The 22368-nt window shown below is 27.5% G+C and overlaps 1 protein-coding gene across 5 annotated transcripts in view; it reads right to left on the reverse strand.

Moving 5' to 3' along the window:
* Positions 1 to 266: 266 nt before the first annotated feature.
* LOC136979909 (sentrin-specific protease 6-like) overlaps positions 267 to 22368 on the reverse strand; it is a 78024-nt gene continuing 55922 nt past the window's right edge. For 3 of the 5 annotated variants that reach the window (XM_067275943.1, XM_067275944.1, XM_067275945.1), the window contains exons 12-20: positions 19774 to 19833; positions 15821 to 15855; positions 11812 to 11928; positions 11041 to 11169; positions 8783 to 9120; positions 8552 to 8708; positions 6563 to 6631; positions 1677 to 1827; positions 267 to 1466 (exon numbers count right to left, since the gene is read on the reverse strand). In XM_067275943.1, coding sequence (XP_067132044.1) covers positions 1248 to 1466; positions 1677 to 1827; positions 6563 to 6631; positions 8552 to 8708; positions 8783 to 9120; positions 11041 to 11169; positions 11812 to 11928; positions 15821 to 15855; positions 19774 to 19833 — 1275 coding nt within the window. In that variant the 3' untranslated portion in view covers positions 267 to 1247. The remainder of the gene's footprint in view (positions 1467 to 1676; positions 1828 to 6562; positions 6632 to 8551; positions 8709 to 8782; positions 9121 to 11040; positions 11170 to 11811; positions 11929 to 15820; positions 15856 to 19773; positions 19834 to 22368) is intronic. The other 2 variants (XM_067275946.1, XM_067275947.1) reach the window with 2 other exon arrangements.

The following is a 22368-nucleotide window of genomic DNA, read 5'->3' on the forward strand; positions in this document are numbered from 1 at the left end:
TATTTAATGCTGTATTATAGCAAAATAGTTCAAATAAAAATATGATACATAAATTTACAATTTTTCATACATACATACTTGTTAGGAACTAATGCTAAATGAAATAAATATAAAAAAAACTTAACTACAAAATTATACAATTCTAATTTATTTATTATTTAACCAAAGTGAAAATATTATATTTTTAAATATTCATAAAACAAATATTTCTACTTTTTAAACACAATCTAGAAATTAGGGTTATGCAAAATATTAACAAATGATACTGATTTCAAACTGAATAATTTTATTAAACTTAAATCAAGTTTAAGATTTTCATAATTACTTTAAAAATTTCTTTTAAAATTGCTGTATTTATTAATAACAACATAAATGTTAATAAATTACGCACTGATTTGAAAATCTTTTTACTGAATAAAAAAGTTGCATTTAAATACACACACATATATATTAAAAAAAAAAACTGCATAATTCTGAAAGAATTATACAGTTTTTCAAATAAAAGTACTTTGATAACAAGTTACTGTTGATTTTTTCCTAAATATCAATCTAAAAGACACACAATATAGTTATTTTTGTTTTTATAAAGCAGCAAATCTATATTACAGAATTCATATTGATGACATTTCCCATATGAAAACATATCAAATAGATTTACTAATGTCATTCAGGAATGTTTGAGGTAAATTTTTTTTTACACAAAAATGTATGTATTTATATATTTATATATATATATGAAAAACACTTCATAAACTAAAATTTCATAATATAAATTCTAATTAAAATGACAGGTCCAATTTTGTAAGAAATGTGGAAAACAAGCTAAACAGTTAACTAGACTGGACAAAGCCAAGACTAGAATAGGCTGGGTGGGAGAGATTCTGAACTGTTATTTTTGAGTAATTTGTCTATATACAAAAGAAATAAACAACAGAATTTACACTTGCATATATTTTCTTATTTTTGTCTTTTGCATTTAAAGAAAATTACTTCAATACTGCTCGTATATGGACAGATAAGAATTTGCAACATTAGTCTACAGAATAAACAAATTTGAATTCTCACGTATGGCACACACCGAAGAAATACTGTCTTGCTGCAGAGTCCTAGACAATATTAGTGGAACAGTCACAGTTCACAAAAGTGTAGGGTGCTATACTGCTGTTCTTGAACATACAATTCTCACTTGGATGTAGTGGCAGCAGGGACTGCATGATATAATTCCATTTTAATATAATACAATATTTTCATCTTTGTTCACTTTCTTCACCCTGTAAACAAATATTTGATGTAGGAGCTGTTGTCGAAGCCAAACAATCCGTAGAAATTTCATTATTTCCACTGATCTGTTCCTTTTGAAGCTGAAGAATAAGTGTCCGTAATTCATCACGTTTTTGCATTATACTTTCTTCAGTAAACCAATCCTCCAAACTTGGTAAAGGACTACTAAATTTCTGGAGAGGTTTCTGAAATAAAGAAATACATATAATACTCTTAAATTATAATTAAATAATGGTTTTCAAAAATTACAAAAATTAATTTAATTATATTGTTGTAAACAGAATTATCATTATATTCTTTCAGATCATTTAATTTGAATAATGATGTGAAAATACATAAGCTTAAAAATAATTGTTTAGATAAAAAATATTTAAATATTTTACATGAATTATTACCTTGAAAAAGGATTCCACATACTGAAGTACATAAATTCCACAATCACTGTAATTTGTTTGTTGCGGTACTCTAGGAGTGAAACCTCTCATTGTATCACGATCAAAAATACGTTGTTTTCCTTTTTTCGTATACCATTCAACTGCTAAATATCTAAAAGAAAAATAAATTGGATCAATAATAATTTCTAGATAAAAACTTTTTAATTATTACAGCTTAAAATTTTCCTTTGCATTAAAAATATACATTTAAAAAAACTATATATTTTGATAAAATAAACCATCACTTTTAGCACTTTTGTGTTTCATTTTTTTTTTTAAATGTTACATACATGATTTATTTTTCTATTTTCAGGACTCATAGCACATATGTAACTCAAAACTAGTGAGAAAAGCAAGTTTTTTGGATAGAAATAGTGAGGAAATGTGACCAAAAAGTGTGAAACTTTTCAAGAAAATAGACAGGAATTAATGTATATACAACTACAACAGATCAATTATAAGAAATTACAGTAAAAATAAAAAATTAGTATCTGCATTATTTGTACACATTAAAAAATGTTTGTTTCCACTAGTCTAATCTTCATTTACATATATCAGTTTTCAATGTTTTTTAATTATCAGTTTTATTTCTTTTTTCAAAATAAGATGTGATGAATACTCCTTGCCTCTTCTCCAGCCTTTTCTGAATTTTACTTGCTTGGTCTTCTCTTTCTTTTGCTTCCTGTCTAGGAATTTGAGCTCCTAGGATGCTGTGAGCAATTTCAATTTCATTTTTGTCCTTTCTTTGTAATGCTTGTTTCAATCTAGCACTGGCTTCACTTATTAATTTTTCCCTTGCCAAGTTCTTTTCATTTTCATGTTTTCTGGTCTCCTGATATTTCTTCCCTAAGTCTTGGCTATTTTGGCACTATGCAGCATGACTCCTGCATCCATGCTGCTTTCACTATCTGTAAGACATATTTTTAGAATATTTTGGAAAAATATTTAACCATATCAGATGTATAGTGTTTGTAACTCAAAAAGTAGCAAATAGCTTAAAATAAAAATTCAGTAGGTGAGTCAGTCAGAAGCCACCCAATCTGGCAATTGTATTGGCCAATAAACCATTTAGTTACAATATTTTCAGATGTAGATTGTCACTATTCACTCAATTTGCTGACTACCATTAGAGCACATCCACACATTTGCTATTCCCCAAATTCCGAACATTTGCCTTTTTCCGAACCATTTGTCACTCATCGAGTATATGTACACGCATTTGATTATTTGATGTTTGATGAGCATTGATTCATTGCGGGAATGACAAATGTTCATCCAAGATCTCAAAAATGGCAATTCTCAGACAACAATTTGTACTGCTGCTTTTATAGTTATGAGTAATTTATATTTGTTAATGGAAAAAGTCTAAAAGAATATGGTGGATGGTATAATTTGGCAAAGCAGAAAAATATGAATATGAAAAAGAAAGGAATTTAAAAAAAGATAACACAATAAAACTGTATTGCAAGAAAAAAAGATCAGAAAAAACTACCTAGAAAGTAAAACAAATATTTAAACTATAAACCATATCAAAAAATAAACTAAATTCAAAAATAAAAGATAAGATCTACTTTTAAAAAGACCAAAATGAAAACACCGGCGACCAAATCTAGAAATTTGCTATTTGCCGAATGCTGACATATGGATAGACAATATGATACATGGAAACAACTATTCATCTCCTCTGATTTGGCACAATTTACTGACAAGAATTGGAAAATGACAAATGTTTGGCATTCGTTATTTTCCAATTCAATTCAAAACATCCACACTACTTGACATTAGCCAAATGTTTGCTCAACATTCAGCAAATACAGAATATGTGAATTAAAATGCATCCACTACTGAAAATGTTTTACTGACTCACACCAGAGCCAATAGACTTTGGCATAAATGCTGCACTGCCACTACTGGGTGAAACTCAATGTGACAACCAACAACAACAGTGGACATGACTAACTATGTAGTAGAAAATTCTCTTCAAAGAAGCATTAAAGGCCACATCAATTTTTCCCCAAATTGAAACATCAACTGCTGGTGTTGCATTTTGATGTAAATTTATTCAGATTAATATCTATAATTAATTAATTAATTATGTTGTTTTAGATTTACTTGATTCAAAACATGTTACCTATTGAATTAGCTTGCCATTATTTTCATATTTTGAAATTTTAACAAAGACATAAAAATAATGCAAGTTTGACAAAGTTCTTGACTCATTTCCAAATTTATTACATAAAGTCACTGCTGGCTCTCAAAGAGGACTTTGTGGGAAATCACTAGTCTTTCTAGTCCTTCTTTTGCTCACATCACCACATACTTTGTCTAGCCAATAGGTGGTGCCAAAATGAACTCTTGCAAGGTGGATACATCATTAATGATTACCCAATCCATTTTGTCACAAACATTGTAAACATGTCATATAGCAAATATGACATATATTGTATCCAAAATGTGGCAAATATGGTAATGTATACTCAGATCTCAAAATTAGTGAGGAGTGAGGTTTTTTAAAAATAGTAGTGAATAGTGAGCAATCTGAAAAATAGAGTAATAGTGTGTTGATACAAGCCCCATACTTATTTATTTTCCTATTTGAAGTCTGTTTCGTAAAAACTTTTAATAACTGAACTAATATGTACTAGTGCACAGTGGTTAGAATTAAACTGATGGTACTCTACTAAACCAAATTGAATGAAACTTGGTACACATGCAATGTAAATCATGGGGAATAATTTACAGAGGAAAAAATTAGTTGAAATTTTTACCATCATGGGAAAAGGTGGTGCTGTTCAGTCAAAACTGTATGCAAAACTGGAAGAACCATGCTTTGTTTTTTCTTAAAAACATGATTATGGCTGTTATGGGAAATCATTTGCCTGGTTCATCATGCTTATAGACAAGGAGGAATGCACTCTTTTAGTAAAACTGTTTTACCAGAATGCCACCAATGCTTCAGTCGCCATACAAAAGATTTAAGGACAGGACCCATGTCAATAAATGTGATGAAAACATGATTAAAAAACTTGAAGCAACTGGTGATCTTGGCATGTTACCAGGAAGAGGATGGAATCTGAATGCATTGGAAGTGGTTAATGAAGTTGCTGTTGCAGTAGTTGACACAGCTGCAAAAGCTTTCAAAAGTTTGGGATTTGTTTTTCCTTGATCAACAATGCATATGATTTTGAGGTCAATTTTAAGTTCCATTCATACAAGATTCAACTTATGCAAGAATTAAAATGGCAAGAATCACCTAAATGCCTTGATTTGCATTGTATGCTGAAATAGAAGTGAATGAGCAGTGGCCATCACAGATCCCATGGACAGACAATGCACATTTCCACTTAGGAAAAACAGTCACTATCCAGAACTGCTGCACATGAGATTCAGTGCAACCTCATGCTCAGATTCAACAACCATTACATTCAGCATAACTAACAGTATGGTGTGGATTCACTGCTAATTTCATTCTTGATGCCTTTTTCTTAGAGTTGGCACCTCAAGGTCTTGTGAGGTGTATTGTTAAGAGCGAACATTATGTTAAACTCTGGAACAGCATATTGTGCCAGTGTTAAAAAAATGTGATTGTTCAAACACAACTGTCATAATGCAAGATGGAGAAACTGTTCATATGGTGTTTCATTTCAAGAGAATTATTTATGCCAACTTCACTGATAAACATGTCATCTCTCAGAGCTTCCCAAATGCATGGCCACCCAATCACTGGACCTCAACCTTTGTGATTTCTAGCTCTGGGGTTATTTGAAAGTTTGTGTTTATCAGGAGCATGTGCAATTCATGTTGACACTGAAGACCAGAACTGTGTGACATGTCTCCCAGACTCCTCCTAAAATGTTATAGGCTGTTGATAATGCAGTTTTACAACTGCAATATGTGGATCCTACATTGAGCACCTACTATAAATATGTAAAATGTGATTTAATTTTTCTAATAAAATTTTGTCCATTGTATCCTCACAGTGCCATATTTTCTTCTGGTGGTGAAAATTTCAACTAATTCCCTCATAAATCTCTTCTCGATGATTTGCATTGCACGTGTACCAAGTTTCATTCAATTTGGTTCAGTATAGCTGACTCCGTGCATATCTGAGTACTACCATTTTAATTCTAACCCTATACTTCACTAAGGTGAACTATATTTAAAATTATCATTATGTTGTAAATTTATATAACAGATGAATTTTACCACTACTCAAATGTATTATAAAAATAATTATATTTGTAATATTTTAATTTAAAATCAAAACCCTAAAAGATTGCAATTTTCATGATGTATTAATGACATATCTTCTAAAGTTTTGAAGTTTACCATTTATAAACAGATATATTTTATCCTAAAAGAATATTCCTTCTGTATATTCAAATTTCAAATAATTTTAACATGTAGGAGGAAGTCTAAGTTTATACCCTCTAATATAAGTTGTGTTTTAATTCTTAAACAGAATTAAAACAAAATTCTGAGACATTTCACTAATAATCTTATACTTCCGCAATCCAAGCAGTTTCACATAGTGGCATAATTTTTACTTGAAAGATTGCAAATGTATTTCTCCTGATTACATTCATAAATGTGATTTCTTATAAAAGGTAAAAAATAAAAAAATAAATAATGTATTGATTATTCAAAAAGATTTAAAAAATATATTTTTATTAACAGATAAAACATCTGTTAATAAAAATATATTTTTTAAATCTTTTTGAATAATCCTCATAAATCATTGTTGCATTATAGTGAAATTAGGAACATAACTTTTAAGTTACTATTTAAGCTTTTTAACAAATATTTTAAGAATAATAATTTATGTAATAAACTCATAGATTACTTACTCTCTCAAAGTACTAACTATCCTCCACCGACTAGGTCCAGCTAATGAATCAAACATCAGAATACATGGTCTAGAAGATAAAAAAATTTTTCCTCATATTAAATATAATAAATTCAAAAATATTCTCACACAAATATATAGCAATAAAATACTTTTTCAATAATATTCAATTTATTAACAAATCAATAGGAAAGAATGCGTTAAATTTTAAATAAATAAATAAAAAAAATGAGAAAAATACAGCATTTAAAAAAAATATACAAAAATTAAAATTTAATGTAAATTATTTGTTTTTAAAATGTTATTTTTTCTAAGTTTTCTTCATGGTTCTTGAATTTTTTTAATGTGTTCTTTTCTAATGACTTTATAAATATATAACAAAAATACATGCATTTTAACTAATTTATTGCAATAAAATCTGTCTAAAATGAATAGTAAATCTGAAGCAGAATAATTTAATATATAGAATACTATGATAAACCAGAAATCTGCCTAAATCAAAAATAGTTTTTTTTTTTTTTTGAATACCAATAATTTGAATAACCAATCCATAGTTTGAGCTTAACAGTTAGATACAGTTCAGCTGACAAGGGTTAGTCTATCCTTTTTTTCTTTGTTAATAAAACTGTACCTTTACTGTATGGAATGTAACTATGACAATATAATGCTGTTCATTTCTTCTCACTTCCTAGAAGAATTAAATATTTGTCACTTCTAGGAAATGAGTTAAAATACTAAAATATGCACTATTTTTGAGAAAAAAGTACATGCTAAAAATGAATAAAAAAAAAACTATTAAAAATAAAATTAATTTGATACAATTCCATGTTTTCATAAATAAAAGGTATCACAGTAAAATGTTTCAGGACAAAATGCTTCTACTCTACATTAACAAAAGAAAAAGTCTTAATACTTAGTAGTCTTATTTACTTATCCTACTTAATACTTAATAGGATAAGTAAATAAGACTACTGTTAGCAAAAATTCTAGTTTCATTCACTCTGCCATTAAAAGCATATGCAAGATGTATTCCCAACTGTCTGGCAAACTCAAACTGATCACTTCCTTCACTTTCCCATATTAATTTGCTTTGAAAGTGATATAATTTCGATCAATTTCAAAACTGAAGAGGATGTATGGAGGAAACTAAACAGCATTCCAAAAAGATGCTTTTGTAAAGGCATATATAAATTATTAGAGCATGTAAAAGTTTATACAGATCAGATGAATGTATTTTAAAAACTGATGTTAAATTAAATCACTTCTATCGAAAACTTTTTAAAAATGAATTCAGTCTCCAAACTTAGTGGATGCATCTTGTATAAAACAATTAAAAATTGTGTAACTTGAAGATTTATAAACTACAATTAATTAATTAATATGCAGTTTATCCAATAATGTTTGCCTATTACCACCTTTAACAACAACTAGCAGAATATAATTAAAACAAAAAATTCCAGCAATTTAAACTATTGTATTGAGAACAAATTAAGATTAAAAAATGATTAAATTTAACTTTTAATGTGTGAAACACTGGATAAGATTGATAACATAACTGTTAGGATTGTGTATTATCAGTCACATGTTGAGACTGAATGTGCAAAATCAAGCTTAAAAAATGTCTATTTACTGAATGAAAATGATAACTATAATAAAACTAAGATTAGAATAAGTAAAGTTTCATAAGTGTATTTTAAATTATATATTTTGGAACCAGCTAATTTTAGTAACATTAAATGACAATGTAATTGTGGATATTATAATCAAAGTGAAGTCTACAGTATTTCAAAACATTCCATTTAAAAATTATCATCTCAATATTAATTAAACATGAAAATATTTCATTTCTTCTATCTACATATCATTTTGTGGTTTGAATACAAAACTTTATTTATAGTTTGTATGCTATTTTTCATAATTCTCCCATTATTTTCATATAAACTGTAATATATTAATCTATCTTTTTGTAATAGTTTTCTATTTAACATACTGTTTCTCAATTTCACTGCATTCTTTTTTCTCTATTCCTGTTTCTTCAAAATCCATGCTGGTAGACAAAGGTTCTTCTGGATATTCTTGAGTTTCTATATTTTTACATTTTGGAGGTATTGGTGATTCTGAATCCATTGATATTTCATTTTCTTGATCTAAAATAAAAATAATTACTATTATTTACAGAACTTAAACTTATTCATCATTTATTAAAATTAGTAATTTTTACCTTCATTAGTTCTTGGATTTATCTGATATTCATCATCAACATAGCCAATGTTTTGTTGATTTTTAGAAGCTGGACTTGAAACATGGCTAAATTTCTGTGATGGACTAGGTGCTGGACTTGGGGACGGACTAGGTGATGGACTTGGTTCCATTTCTCCTGCTGGTGATTCACTTGAATTTATTACAGTAATAGTTTTCTCAGGTACAAGACCTGGAAAACAAATGATGGCTAAGAACCAATGAGAATTTTGGTTAATAGGAATTATGATAAAGTCTTTTTCAAATATATCCACATGTCGAGTCCACGTTTTAACTTGACTGTGACGTTTTGCTTGAATCCTATTTAAAAAAAATTTGTTAATTAATTTATTTATTTATTTTAACTGGACGCTTTAAATTTTTTAAATTAAAATTTAATAATTTACCTATCTACTTCAAAACCAAGTATTTTAACCATTAGGAAATTACAAATTTGTAAAAAGTAAAATGTAAGCATAACTGTTTAGAATAAGGTAGATAAAACTGTAATATGCATTTATTTCTTCTATTATCCAATCAATATGTAAAATTTTTGCAATCTATATTTAAATTTTAGTTAACAAAATTTTAAATTCAGTTGAATTCTATCTAATTTTGTTCACAATTTCTGTAAACAGACTTAATTATTTTATTTATTATGACTGATGTTTTTATCAAAAGACTGATTGTGATATTTTATATTTTATGAAAAATAATTATGCAATTTCTGTTTTATTTTCCTAGTATAATTTGTGATTCCTGAAAAGTAATTTACTCTTGAAAGAAATATTTATATTAAATAATTTAGTTACATTTCATGGCAATATACCTAAAAAAAATTCATCTAGTCAAGAAAGAAGGTCTTTGTTGATCCTGTTTTTTTTTGAATATCTGTGAATCAAGAATCTTTCTGCTTAACATATTACATTAAATTACATAATTTTTTGTAACAACAAAAATACAAAAAAATGTACATATTTAATAATTTATTATCATTTTTCTCACTGCTTTAGTCTCATGATCAAGACATTTTAAACAAAGCTAAAGTTGTGAAAGTGTCCTCACAAGCATTCACTTTCATTATGTAATCATAACAAAAGTCTATAAAATAATACAAAGATTAATGATTAGTTTTTATTATAGCATAATGAGAAATTTTAAAGACCAAAATAACTTTTCATTTCTTAAAATCTTAAAATTATGAATTTGAACTGACTTCCCGAAGTGAATTCATCTCTAAATTCAAATTAACGCTAATGATAACTAATTTAGTCACTTTCTATTGGGTTATCTTTCTCTTGTTAATTTTAATAAAAAGATTAATTTAATAAATAATTTTAGAAACTATAAAAAAAAAAATGTTCAGAATAACTTTAACCTACAATTTCTGTAAATTGATAAATGGACTTCTAGTTATCCTGTCTGTCTCAATGTTAGATTAAGTTATAATCAGATGAATATAGAAAATGATCTTGAACAATAATTGTCACTAATCAAAACAACAACACTTAACCCCAAATGGCTACATAACCAGTCTTAAATCTTATATTTATAAATAGGAGTTTCAAAATTGGCTAAAGTAACTGTACGTAGAGTAAAATAAAATATAAATATGAAGCAAGCAGATTCAAATAATTTCTAAACTATTATTTGAATTATAAAATTATCAAGAGATGACAACAGTCTATAACACAAAGTCCATTAATAATTAATTATGATTAAATTTGAAAATAGTTCACAATTAAGAATCCAACAGTCTCAAAATTCTGAAGAATTATCCAAAGAAAAATAAAATAATATAAAATTAAAAAAAAAAAAAAAAAACAAAAATGGATAAAATTATATTAAAAGGATCAACTAACACTTGTAATCCAGTTAAAATGAACCAATTTGTTATAAAAATTTATAATAAATTAAAAATGTCTGGTAAAAACAGTTGAAAATGTTTGTTTTTATAATAAACTAATTCATTTTAACAGGATTCAGGTGTCAGTTGGTTCTTTTAAAGAAATAAAAGAATTCATAGTGGAAGTAATCAAGGGATAAAAATATGAGAAAAAGAAAAGAAAAGATCACCCATTATCTGCCTCAGAACTGCTAGATTCTAATGGTATAGTAATTAATCAAACAACTTTTTTCAGAGTTAACAAGTTTGTTTATAAATCAAGTTATATTATTGCTATTATACATGAATATTTTAAATATGTATGTTATGATCCAAATATATAAAAATATACTTACGTCATTGATATATCGTCTTCTGAATTATTTCTGGTATTTACTTTTTGTGTAAGTCGAGGATAAAAGAAAGAACTGAAAATGTGAGTTCTGTTTTTATCGGACTCAGAAAGTTTTTCCATTATAAGATATCTGTCAAAATAAAATATAGATTTTATATAAATATAATAAAATCCAAAATATATACAATAAAAAAAATATTTAATGCAAAACAATTTTTTTCTTACAAACGTTGCAAGCATCTAGTATCCATCATTAAAAATTTTACTTATTACAAGACATAATCCATGCACCATATAGTATATATTACATAGAGAAAAAAAATTCTTAAAGAATCCAACAGATCATTCTTATTTATGATTTTATTTATATATTTCTCCATAATTTAAAAAAATCCCACTGTTCTAATCTGTATAATGATAACATCTGATAATGGGAGCTATCTTGAAAAATGTTTAATTTGTAAATAAAAACATTCTGTTGGACTACTTCAAAATTTGTCTTTTTGCATAAATGCTATATTGTTTAAATTATGGAGTTGAATATCATGAAGAATAGCAATATGTCTTCTAGTAAACAAATCAATTTTAAATCTTAATGATATATATATTATGTAACATAAAAACTGATTTGATAAAATAGCATAAAAAATATAATTTAAAGAAAATAGTGACCATGAAAATTTTTAGATACTGCCCTCTCTACAGTTCACAGAGTAAAAAGTATTAATGAAAAAAATTTAATTATCATTACATTAATAAACTGAAAACTTACTTCAAGTAAAAATCAATTATAACATCATTGAGAAATTCTCCAGTATTTAAGCACTCTAAATCTTCTGATGTAATTGTAATACCTCCAGTTTGTGGTGGAGGAGGATAGGTGAGGAGCCTACAGATAAGTTATTAAATAATGTCAGTAAGTACTTAAGCATTATACAATATACCAATATAATCTCTATTTACATTACAAATACAATAAACTCGCAATCAAAATCCCAATATAATCAACAATATGGAAAAAAAATTCAAAAAATAATTGTAGATATTGTATAATTAATATTTTTAATATATGTATATGGAACAGTTGTCAAAATCTTTCATTTGTAAGCATACACTTACATATTTAATTTATTTTCATTGATATATTCTGCAATTACAAAAAACTGAAGTCTTTTTTTGTTTTGTTTTTTGAATAGTTTGGCATTTTAATTATGACTTTCAAATACTGAAACACTGAGATTTTCAAAATACACAATCTCTAATGTTAATGTTAATGTATATTTAATAAACTAATCTATGATTCATGTTCATAAATTTAAGATTTAATGAGAGAACTTTCAAGTTTAGAAGTATAAACAATTATTTTATTATTAAGATCATCTAAACGTTATCAATTGTCAATATTCTTCATAATCAAATCAAATAATTTTTGATTTTTAAAATACGAAGCTTGTTTAGAAGCTATTTGGAATGCATTCTCACGGAGAGTTCAAATTAGAGTTCAGTTAGTATTGAAAAACTTATTTTGTTTCATCTTTTTTTTTTTTTTTTTGTATCCTAGAGAAAGAATTTATATCATGAGTCAATAAAATATTGATTGATTGATTTTTCCACAAAACAAAAAATGTATATTAAAAGAAACATTAAATAATTAATTTTAAATTTTTTTTAAAACTTTTAAATACAATATAAATACTTAATTTTTAAATTATTTTTATTGTTTTCATAAAAGAAATTTTTAATATATTTACCAATCTATTAAATTATTAACTTATCAAATAATAGCAAATTATTAATATCATTCAAAGACATTAAATTACCATAAATTACCTTGAATTTTAAAAAGCATTTCATAATTAATATAATAAATATCGATAATTTCTATACGACCTATAATAATTAGAAATCAAAGTTTTTTTGATAAATATCATCAGCTATATATGAAGGAATTATAAAAAACTGATATAAGTAACAAAAACTTTTTTCTATTAAAATACATAAAGTATTAATTCAAAAATAATGAATAATAAATGTCAGTAATATGCAAACAAATATATCTAATTTTTGTTTTAATTGTAATATAATGTTTTTAATTAACACTAACTTAAATACTGTATATTTCCGAAGATAAGATGACCTTCAGATAAGACGAGGTATAAATTTTCGTCAAAGTTTTATAGTTTCAGCATATATCTGTCCTATAAGACGACCCCCAAACTATCAACCTATGAATTTAGTTTAGGTCAGCGATCATCATCTGGATAATAATACTGTATAGCATATACAGAATTATGTCCTATTCATAATTTTTTGAATGAACAAATTTTATTTTCTTGCATCTGGCAGCACTGCCTTGTGATTGTTGCAAACATTCACACTGATTCAGACATTCATGTAATGACCTTGACTATTCACAAAAACGTCATATAGGCTATTCTATTTGGATATACCCTACTCTCTACTAGTAAATAATTAGTTTGTCTGTTTTTTTCTCAGTGTCTCAATAAACATAATTTTTAATATTTATTTTGTTCTAGTTTTGTTTTTATTGTTACCTAACTCATATGATAGATTTTTTTGATAAGTTGTAGTAATTTTCAAGATCAGTCACAGTCGGTGGTTGCACGCATACAGAAAAAGCCTCCTTTATCATTGTTACATTTTTGCTTATAGAATTTGCCAAACAATTTGTACTATAAGTGTAATCAGCATAAAATTTGTAAAATGTGGGCCTAATCATGGAACCAAGGAAAAGAAGGAAATATGAAGCAAGCTTCAAGTTAAAAGTCATAAAACAGGCTAAAGAATCGAACAACTGTGCTGCAGCAAGTGCTTTCGATATAACAGAGAAGATGGTAAGAGATTGGAGAAAGACTAAAGATGCTATTAAAATAATGCCGATGAAAATATGTTCTATGAGGAGAGGAATAGCTTGCTGGCCAGATTTAGAAAATAACATTGCAGAATGGGTACAAGAACAGAGGCAGAATTGTTATGTTGTTACAAGAAAGATGATTAGGGCTTATGCATTGAAGTGGGCACGAGCCAACCCAGAACAAGGCAAAGAATTTAAAGCAACAGTAGGTTGGTGCAATCATTTCACGAACAGAAAAATATCTGGTAATACAACAGAAAACAAAAATTGCGCAGAAATTACCACAAGATCTTGACCATAAAGTCACGAGTTTTCACAAGTTTGTTAATGGTATGAGGCAAAAATACAACTTTCCATTATCTAATATTGGAAATATGGATGAAACACAGATGAACTTTGACATGATAAAAAATAGAATTGTGGAAACAAAAGGCAAAAAACTGTTCAAGTCAGAAGCACAGGCCACGAAAAGACCAGGTTTACAGTAGTATTAACATGCATGGCAGATGGAACAAAGTTAAAACCCATGGTCATTTTCAAGAGGAAAACTACTCATAAAATAAAATTCCCACCAGGCATTTTCGTGTATTTTCATAAAAAGGGGCTGATAGACGAGAATGGTGTAAAATTGTGATTGGAAAATGTATGGCAGAGGTGACCAGGTTCTCTACGAAATCAACACAGTTTGTTGGTGTGGAATATGTTTCACAGTCATGTAACTGAGAACACCGAAAATCGCTTAGCATGGAAGAATACTAAGATTGCTGTTATATAACCGGGTGGTTTAACTTCAATGCCTATCTGATTACACCATTCAAAGATCACATGCATGAACAATGGAATAACTGAATGATGAGTGGTGAAAAGTCGTATACGAAATGTGTAGCTTTGTGGGCTGTGTCACTTGATGTGCTGTGTGATTTTGTGATCAAATCATGAGAAAAAGTAAAAGTGGAAACAGTGATCAAATCCTTCAAAAAGTGTGGGACTTCTAATGCTATGGATGTCACTGAAAACGATTTGTTATGGGATACTGATGACAAAGCAGAAATTGACTCACTAGGTACAGAATGGGACCCATATGATGAGCTTCTCAACAACGAAAGTGAAGATGTACCTGTGGAGCTATTTGCCTTAGATGATGAATGTGAGGATCTTGCAGGATTTTAAATACATTGGTGCGTGATTTGTTTTATTTTATAATGGTTTTAATTTATATAAATTTCAATCTAATTTTTTTGCATCTGTCCCATAAGACAACCCTGGATTTTGGGGGCCTTTTTTTATGATTCAACTATTGTCTTATCTGCAGAAATATATGATATATTAGTTATGAAATTTATGCATCTTATTACTTATATCACTTCTATTGAACTTTCAAATGTCAGTTGGTACTTTGACAGTATTTAAATGAGCATAAAGAATGTTTTATCAAAACTTTTGCTTACAACAACATTAAAAAAAATTTTTTTAAAATTTGATCTGGCATTTAAAGTAGAAAAGTGAACAAATTATAAAGTTTTCCTATTTTCTATAAAGATTTAAATATTGCATTTAAAAATTTTGTTTCTTAAATGATAAAATACATTAAACATTCTAAGCATATAATCTTATTTGGTTAGTGTGTGATTAAATACTGATTAACAGGCCTGACTCAGACTTCAAAAAGAAAAAGAATGTTGCAATAAAAAATTAAAAGAGAACAAAAGATAGAAATGTAATAAAAAAGAACAAAAGATAGAAATGTAATAAAAATGAATATTCAAATTATTAAAATATATTATTGTAATAAATATTTAAGATAAATAAATAATGTGTACTTTTTCTACATTTATATATTTCAGTGATTTTTGTTTTCTTACTTTCTTAAAAACACTTATCTTACTTAGTTGTGAATATTACTTACTTTATAACAGGTTTCTTTGGTGAATATGCTGATATCTGTAAGAAAAATTAAAATATATAACATTAATAAATAAATAAACAAAATAATTTTCACATAAATGGTTTTTACAGTAATGTAGTTTCTTTCTTAATTTAAGTATATTTTGAAATGATTATAAAGGTAATTTGCTGTTAGATAAATCATAAATAGTATAGTAATTTTATTAATTTTTGTCTTTAAAACTGTTATTATAGACATTTTTAATAAAATCAAATAATTTAAAATCTGCTTATTTTTAAAAACATTAAAGTTTTTTCCCTATCTGCTCTAATAGCAGTAATGTTTTTCATTCATTCATTTATACAATAGACATAATGCCATGAGGCAAGGAAACCTCCCATTTATAATGTTAATCAAGAAGAAATAAAAGAATAAAATATAACGAATAAAAAGTATGATAAAATTATATAAAAAGAACTATTCGTTCTTCATCTCAAATTAGTAGTATCTTGCCCCTGTACATCATACTTTTCCTTTAACGATAGAGTTATATCTGTCATGTATCTAACACCTTTCAGGGGAAAATTTTTGAACTGAAATAACATGACTTTTCCAGTTTACATCAGAAGTTCATATATAGTTAACTAAGGCCTCCTGCCCAAGGTTTCCATATCTGGTCTTGTCTTTCATCTATCTAACTCTGATTTTGAGATTAAGAAAAGACAGACAGTTGAACAGACAACAGTGGGAATTTACAGGTCTACAATTTTTTCAAATTGCAGCCAATGATGTAACAGTTTTTATGTAGATTTCCTTATATTTATGAAATTCTAAATGTCAATAATTTTGTACATTTTCAATAACACAAAATAAAATAAGTGAGAGAAAATGCTGAGGTGATATGGCAATTCATATAATCAAGACATATTTTGAATTTGATGGAATTATACACAAAGAACATTATCATCAGATGAGACAATACCATTTAAATAGTGTTGCCACAATACTCTCTGTCAAATAGTAAAATGTTTAACTAACTTTTCCTTATGATATTTAAAAATTACCAGTAAAGAATATCATATTCTCCTGTCTCAGAACTTTATTAAAGTTTATCATCAAATATCACTCTTAAACACAGATAATTAGGAAATATCAATATAAAAAAGCACATGTCAATGCTTTTATTAATATTCATGGCCGAATCTGTTATACAGAATAGTTAAATCGAATTGTAGCAATTGTGGGTCATTATCAGTCAATCTATCAATAACATATGCAAGAACTTTGGAGTGCAGGTAAATTTAATGTAGGTAATGAATAAGTAAATTATTTAAAACAATTGTACAATTTGTATTCCAGCAGATTATTGTTTTTTAAATTAAAAAGTTATATTATAATAATCACTAATTTTAAAAGATCTAATTGAAAAATATTTATTAAGTCAGTAGACAAAAGACATCCATTTGGAAATCATTGTTTAGTATGTTGAGTAAATGAGCTATATGATTGAATCAAAGGCTTTAAGTATATAGTACATACGTGGTACAATCCAAAAGTTCAGGGACTGCAGTAATCTACGACAACAAAAGCATGTATTTGAAGTTACAGCATATGAAATGGATTCTACCAAACCACCTCTACATGTTCAGGTTAATTTCACTCATGTCATGTGATTAAACCGCGAGCGCTGCTGTTTTTTTTCCGGAGATAGTTACCTTTATTCTGCACATAATCAAAGTGGAGTTTCAAGAACAACCTCCAACATTAAATTCTGTCAGCGTTTAGGTAAAACACCTACAGATACTTTAAAATTGCTAAGAAAGGTGTACCATGGCAAAGTCGAAATGTTGGAGGTTGTTCTTGAAACTCCACTTTTATTACGTCGCAGAACAAAGGTAACTATCTCCGAAAAAAACAGCAGCGCTCGCGGTTTAATCACATGACATGGGTGAAATTAACCTGAACACGTAGAGGTGGTTTGGTAGAATCCATTTCATATGCTGTAACTTCAAATACATGCTTTTGTTGTCATAGATTACTGCAGTCCCCAAACTTTTGGATCGTACCACGCACAAATTAACTTTTTCTAAAAGTTTCAAAATGATAGATTGTATTGCTATTAACCTATCCCATGTTGAAATTTTTCTCTGTTGCGTGTGGCTGCCATGTTGAATTTTTGTAAATGTTAAGCCTAACGAAATTTTTTTCTGAAAAATAATAATCGTGGCATTAAAAATTATGTTTTTATTTTTCATAAACAAAATAGATATATTAATAAATATAAAAACAAAAATTATATTTCCAAAGTTCGTTTTAATATAAAAATTATGACACAGCGACATCTAGTATCAAAAACATTCCAATGTAGAAACGAATATGTTCGAGGTCAACTGGACAAGTCAAATGAGGTCAACACGAAAATATTCGTCAATAAGGCTGCAACTCCACTAGCGCAAAAACGACCATAAAACCCCCTCACCGTAAAAGCTTTTAATCACGTGACCAAGATATTTTATGCCTGCGCAGGTTGTAAAACCAGCATAACAGCAAGTTGAGCAGTGTTCAACTTTCGACACGAATACAGCCGTAAAACTATACCATCCACCAATCAGAATTCAGTGAAATCTAGGTCATTGTGACACGTGCGAAAATGGCAGAAAACAAGCTTTTGTGTACGTTCTCTCATGGCTACTTGGAAAAGAACTAGAATAGATCCAGTAAGATTTATCGAAAACATCGGAGAGTATTCATATATCTATAACAAGAGGTATCCCAATTATAATAATGGATGCCTAAAACACGAGATATGAACAGCCAAAGGAAATTCCTTCAATTTCGAGGAGTATATAATAAGAAAGCTAAGCTTATAAGTGCTGTATATTATCTTAAATCAACATTTATTATTGTATTACTATGAAAGTAAAGATATTATTTTTACTACATTTGTAATTATAGTACAGAAAAAACTCTTAGAATATAATCATTGTCTTTATATTGATATATCACGTATATAACCGTAATAGTACCATCACCATAAAAAGCTTCGCTAGCCAGACCTCCCCCGCAATCCAGGCACAAACGCAAATAGGTCATGTGATTAAAAGCTTTTACGACCATTTTTGCACTAGTGGGGTCATGGCCTAACACAGGGCAGGTTAAACTGATGGTAGTGAAAATGCTTGGTGAGACCATAATGTTGCATTGGAAAAAGTCTAGTTATAATGAGTTTCTCTATATGCAGTTAAACAGGCATAATTCAAAAATTTTCAACATGGCTGATAATATTGGAATAAGCTGGTAAATGTTTGGTTCTGTTTGTGAAATGGTTACAAGCAGAGATGAAGACTATTGAGGTGGAATACAACTATTTTTTAATAAAAGAGGGGAAAAAATTAAGTAAACACAATTGAAGCATTAGGAGTTATGTTTCTATAAAATGTTACCACCTTATTTAACCTATTTTCAGCATTGTTGATTTTTAGATTCTGCTCTTTCCAAATTTGTTTTTATAGTTTTTGCACTTCAGATATTCAATCCTATTGCACAGTGTATGTAAATTACAACTGATTCTTTTTCATTATTTCAATTCTACTCATATAACATAGTCAACATTCTTGAGATTATGTGCTCTGAAACACAACATTACTTATTATACTTTGTTATTACTGTCATCTATAGCTCAACAGATGCATCAGACTGGATCCTCCTTATAAACAGAAAAATCATTTCTTTCTTTATTAACTTTTAACTTTCTCTAACTTGAATAATTCTTTTGGAAACAGATCAAGAAAAGCTGCATTATAGCTACATTAAATGCTACATGTCAAGTAATGAAATGAATGCAGAAATCAACAAAAGTAAGAAAAATGACCTGAATTTATTTGTTTGTTTTATCAGCTGGTTTGAACAGAAGTCATTAACAGAACTTACGTCTACAATTATTATAGATTAAGAAACATATAAATATGACATACTTGTATAGATGCTTGTGAACGAGTGATTATAGAAGTGATCATACTGGATTTCATCTGTTGCTGACAAAAATAATTCATGTTACTCTTTTATGTAATTAAATTTAAATAAGCAGTTAATATTTTAAATAAAATAAGTCATAAATTTTACTTAAACAAGATTACCTAATATATTCATATTGACCCTTTGCACACCTACTTTCATTTTAATGATATATTATTATTATATTTATCATGAATATTATTTCTCTTTATATTCTTGAAATTTTATTTTAGATCTGATATGTTTGTTTCTATTACCTTATATTTCACAATAAAAAAATATCTCCTCTGTCTCTTGGGGAAAAAATTCAAATAGAATAAAATATTGAATATATTGTTCATATACAAAGAAATTATTAAACTGCAAGCTTCATAATATACATTATCAAGACACTTAGTTTTCAAAACGAAGAAAAAAAAAAAAATCATTTTTAAAGCTTATAAAGACAAGTCAAATAAGATGAAGCAGTTATCTGACTCCAACAGGATTATGTAAAAAGAATATTTCACATCACATACCAAATAATTTGTTGCTATACAAATTAGTTTATAATATTAGCTTAATAAAAATTTGATATTTAGTTTAAATTGCATTAAATTTCTCTGTTTAATTTCACTAAAGTTGGATATTTATTTCTTTTGAATTATTTGTCTAGTTATAGTCATTAAACTTCTACGAGCACAACAATCTCTCCAAACAACTAAATTTTTCAGTAATTTATCAACTTAAGTTGGACTTGTATTGTTCTATGTACCTAATAAATTTAAACAACCTAAACATAACATTCAAATACATAAAATAGTTTAAACATCATAAGTAAAGTGTATATTTTTAAAAGAAAAAAAAAAACATATGTTAAAGTTGTGTGTTAAAAATATTTTTTTAATTTTATTTTGTACTTCAAATTATTTTTGTTTTATGATTTCAAAAAATTACTCAGAGATAGACTATTAGAATAATATAAAAAAAGTAAAAAAAATACATGTTTATTTGAAAGTATAAATTACATTTATTTAAAGTTTCATCATTATTTGAAGCCTAAATTTCATATATAAACATCACAAAGCTAATGTATTTATAATAAACTTTATTATAATTATTAAATTTAATAAGAGATGATGCCTAACGCTTACCCATAATACCAAATTATTTAATAGTTAATCATTAATAATAGTACTTAATTAACCCAATTAATTACAATGATCATTTGGCTTAAATTTCATTTTATTATTGACGACATTTAACCTCATAACGTGTAGACCCAAGATAACTTACAGGATGATATCAGCAAAAATGTGTACACACCAAAATAACTTGAGCAGCACCAGATTTAATGTTACATAATGCACCCACTTGAATAAGCACACAAAAATAATCTCAAGAAAATCATAATGTATAAAAAATAGTTATTTTTGTATTTGTACCTAATATGAATAAATTACAAAATTTATTATGAATAAATTTTGTAATTTATTGTGTATTAACATACAATACATTATATTAATATATACGAATATAATATATATAAATTAACAGGCCTCAGAACAGAGAATGACTTCAAAATAAGCAAAAATAGTAACTCTCAGCAAGGAAAAAATGACTAAACAGTGACCAAAATAAAATTAGTTGGCCATGATATTCATTATTTGTAAGGAGTTGCATCCAAATGTTATTTATGTTTATGGATTTTGTTTCATTTGACATTGTAATTTAGTTTGAGAATGTTTTCTTTTGTTTAAAGGACAATAAGTTATTTTCATTATTAACTAATAGTAATTACAAATAAAGCAATCATAATTTGTAATTATGACCAGAAAATACCACAAATTGAGCATCTGGCTATTGGCGCTGTCTGCTGCAGCGGCATAATTTAGAACTAATGCTCACACAGGGTCTAGACATTTGTGTGTATTTCTTGTTTCTTCATAAATGGTGTTGTGATTGTAAATTCTGGTTTGAAAAATTCATTTTAGTGTGTTTTTTCTCTCTTCTCATGTTAGAATAAATGCAGCCTTACAACAAAGACTCAAATAGACACCAGTTTCTGGCAAAATCAAAAGTTGGGAATTTTCAGTTTTGTTTTAGAGTGCATTGTATCCTAATCAGTTGACCTAAATTAGCAAAGGGGGTAATTAATTATCCTTTGCTATATCTGTATCTTTTGATCTGTCCTTTACTTGGTTTCTTTATTTTTTGAAGAATATAATTGTAAACTAATAAGCACCTGGTTAGTCAGTCAGCCAGTTCAGAAATTAAATGCAGGAGGCATCTATTAGAAGATATATGGCAGATCTCTCTTTTAAAAAATTGAGAAATATTGCTTGTATATTTATCATTCTTTCTAATGAGTTTTCTTCTTAAATTTTGCAAATTAAAATTTTATTAAGAGCAGAATTATTAAAACTTAAAACAAGACAAATACACCTACAACTGCCGTAAATGATCGGGCTAAATTTTGGATATATGATTATATAGGTCCAGGTAGCGTAACTGGCAACGCATCCGCACGGTAAGCAGGAGTTGCAGGTTTGAGTCCAGCTTTGGGCCAATTCTTT

The sequence above is a fragment of the Centruroides vittatus genome, unplaced genomic scaffold (genome assembly GCF_030686945.1).
Source record: "Centruroides vittatus isolate TY-2023 unplaced genomic scaffold, ASM3068694v2 contig_651, whole genome shotgun sequence".
Classification (NCBI taxonomy): Eukaryota; Metazoa; Arthropoda; class Arachnida; order Scorpiones; family Buthidae; genus Centruroides; species Centruroides vittatus.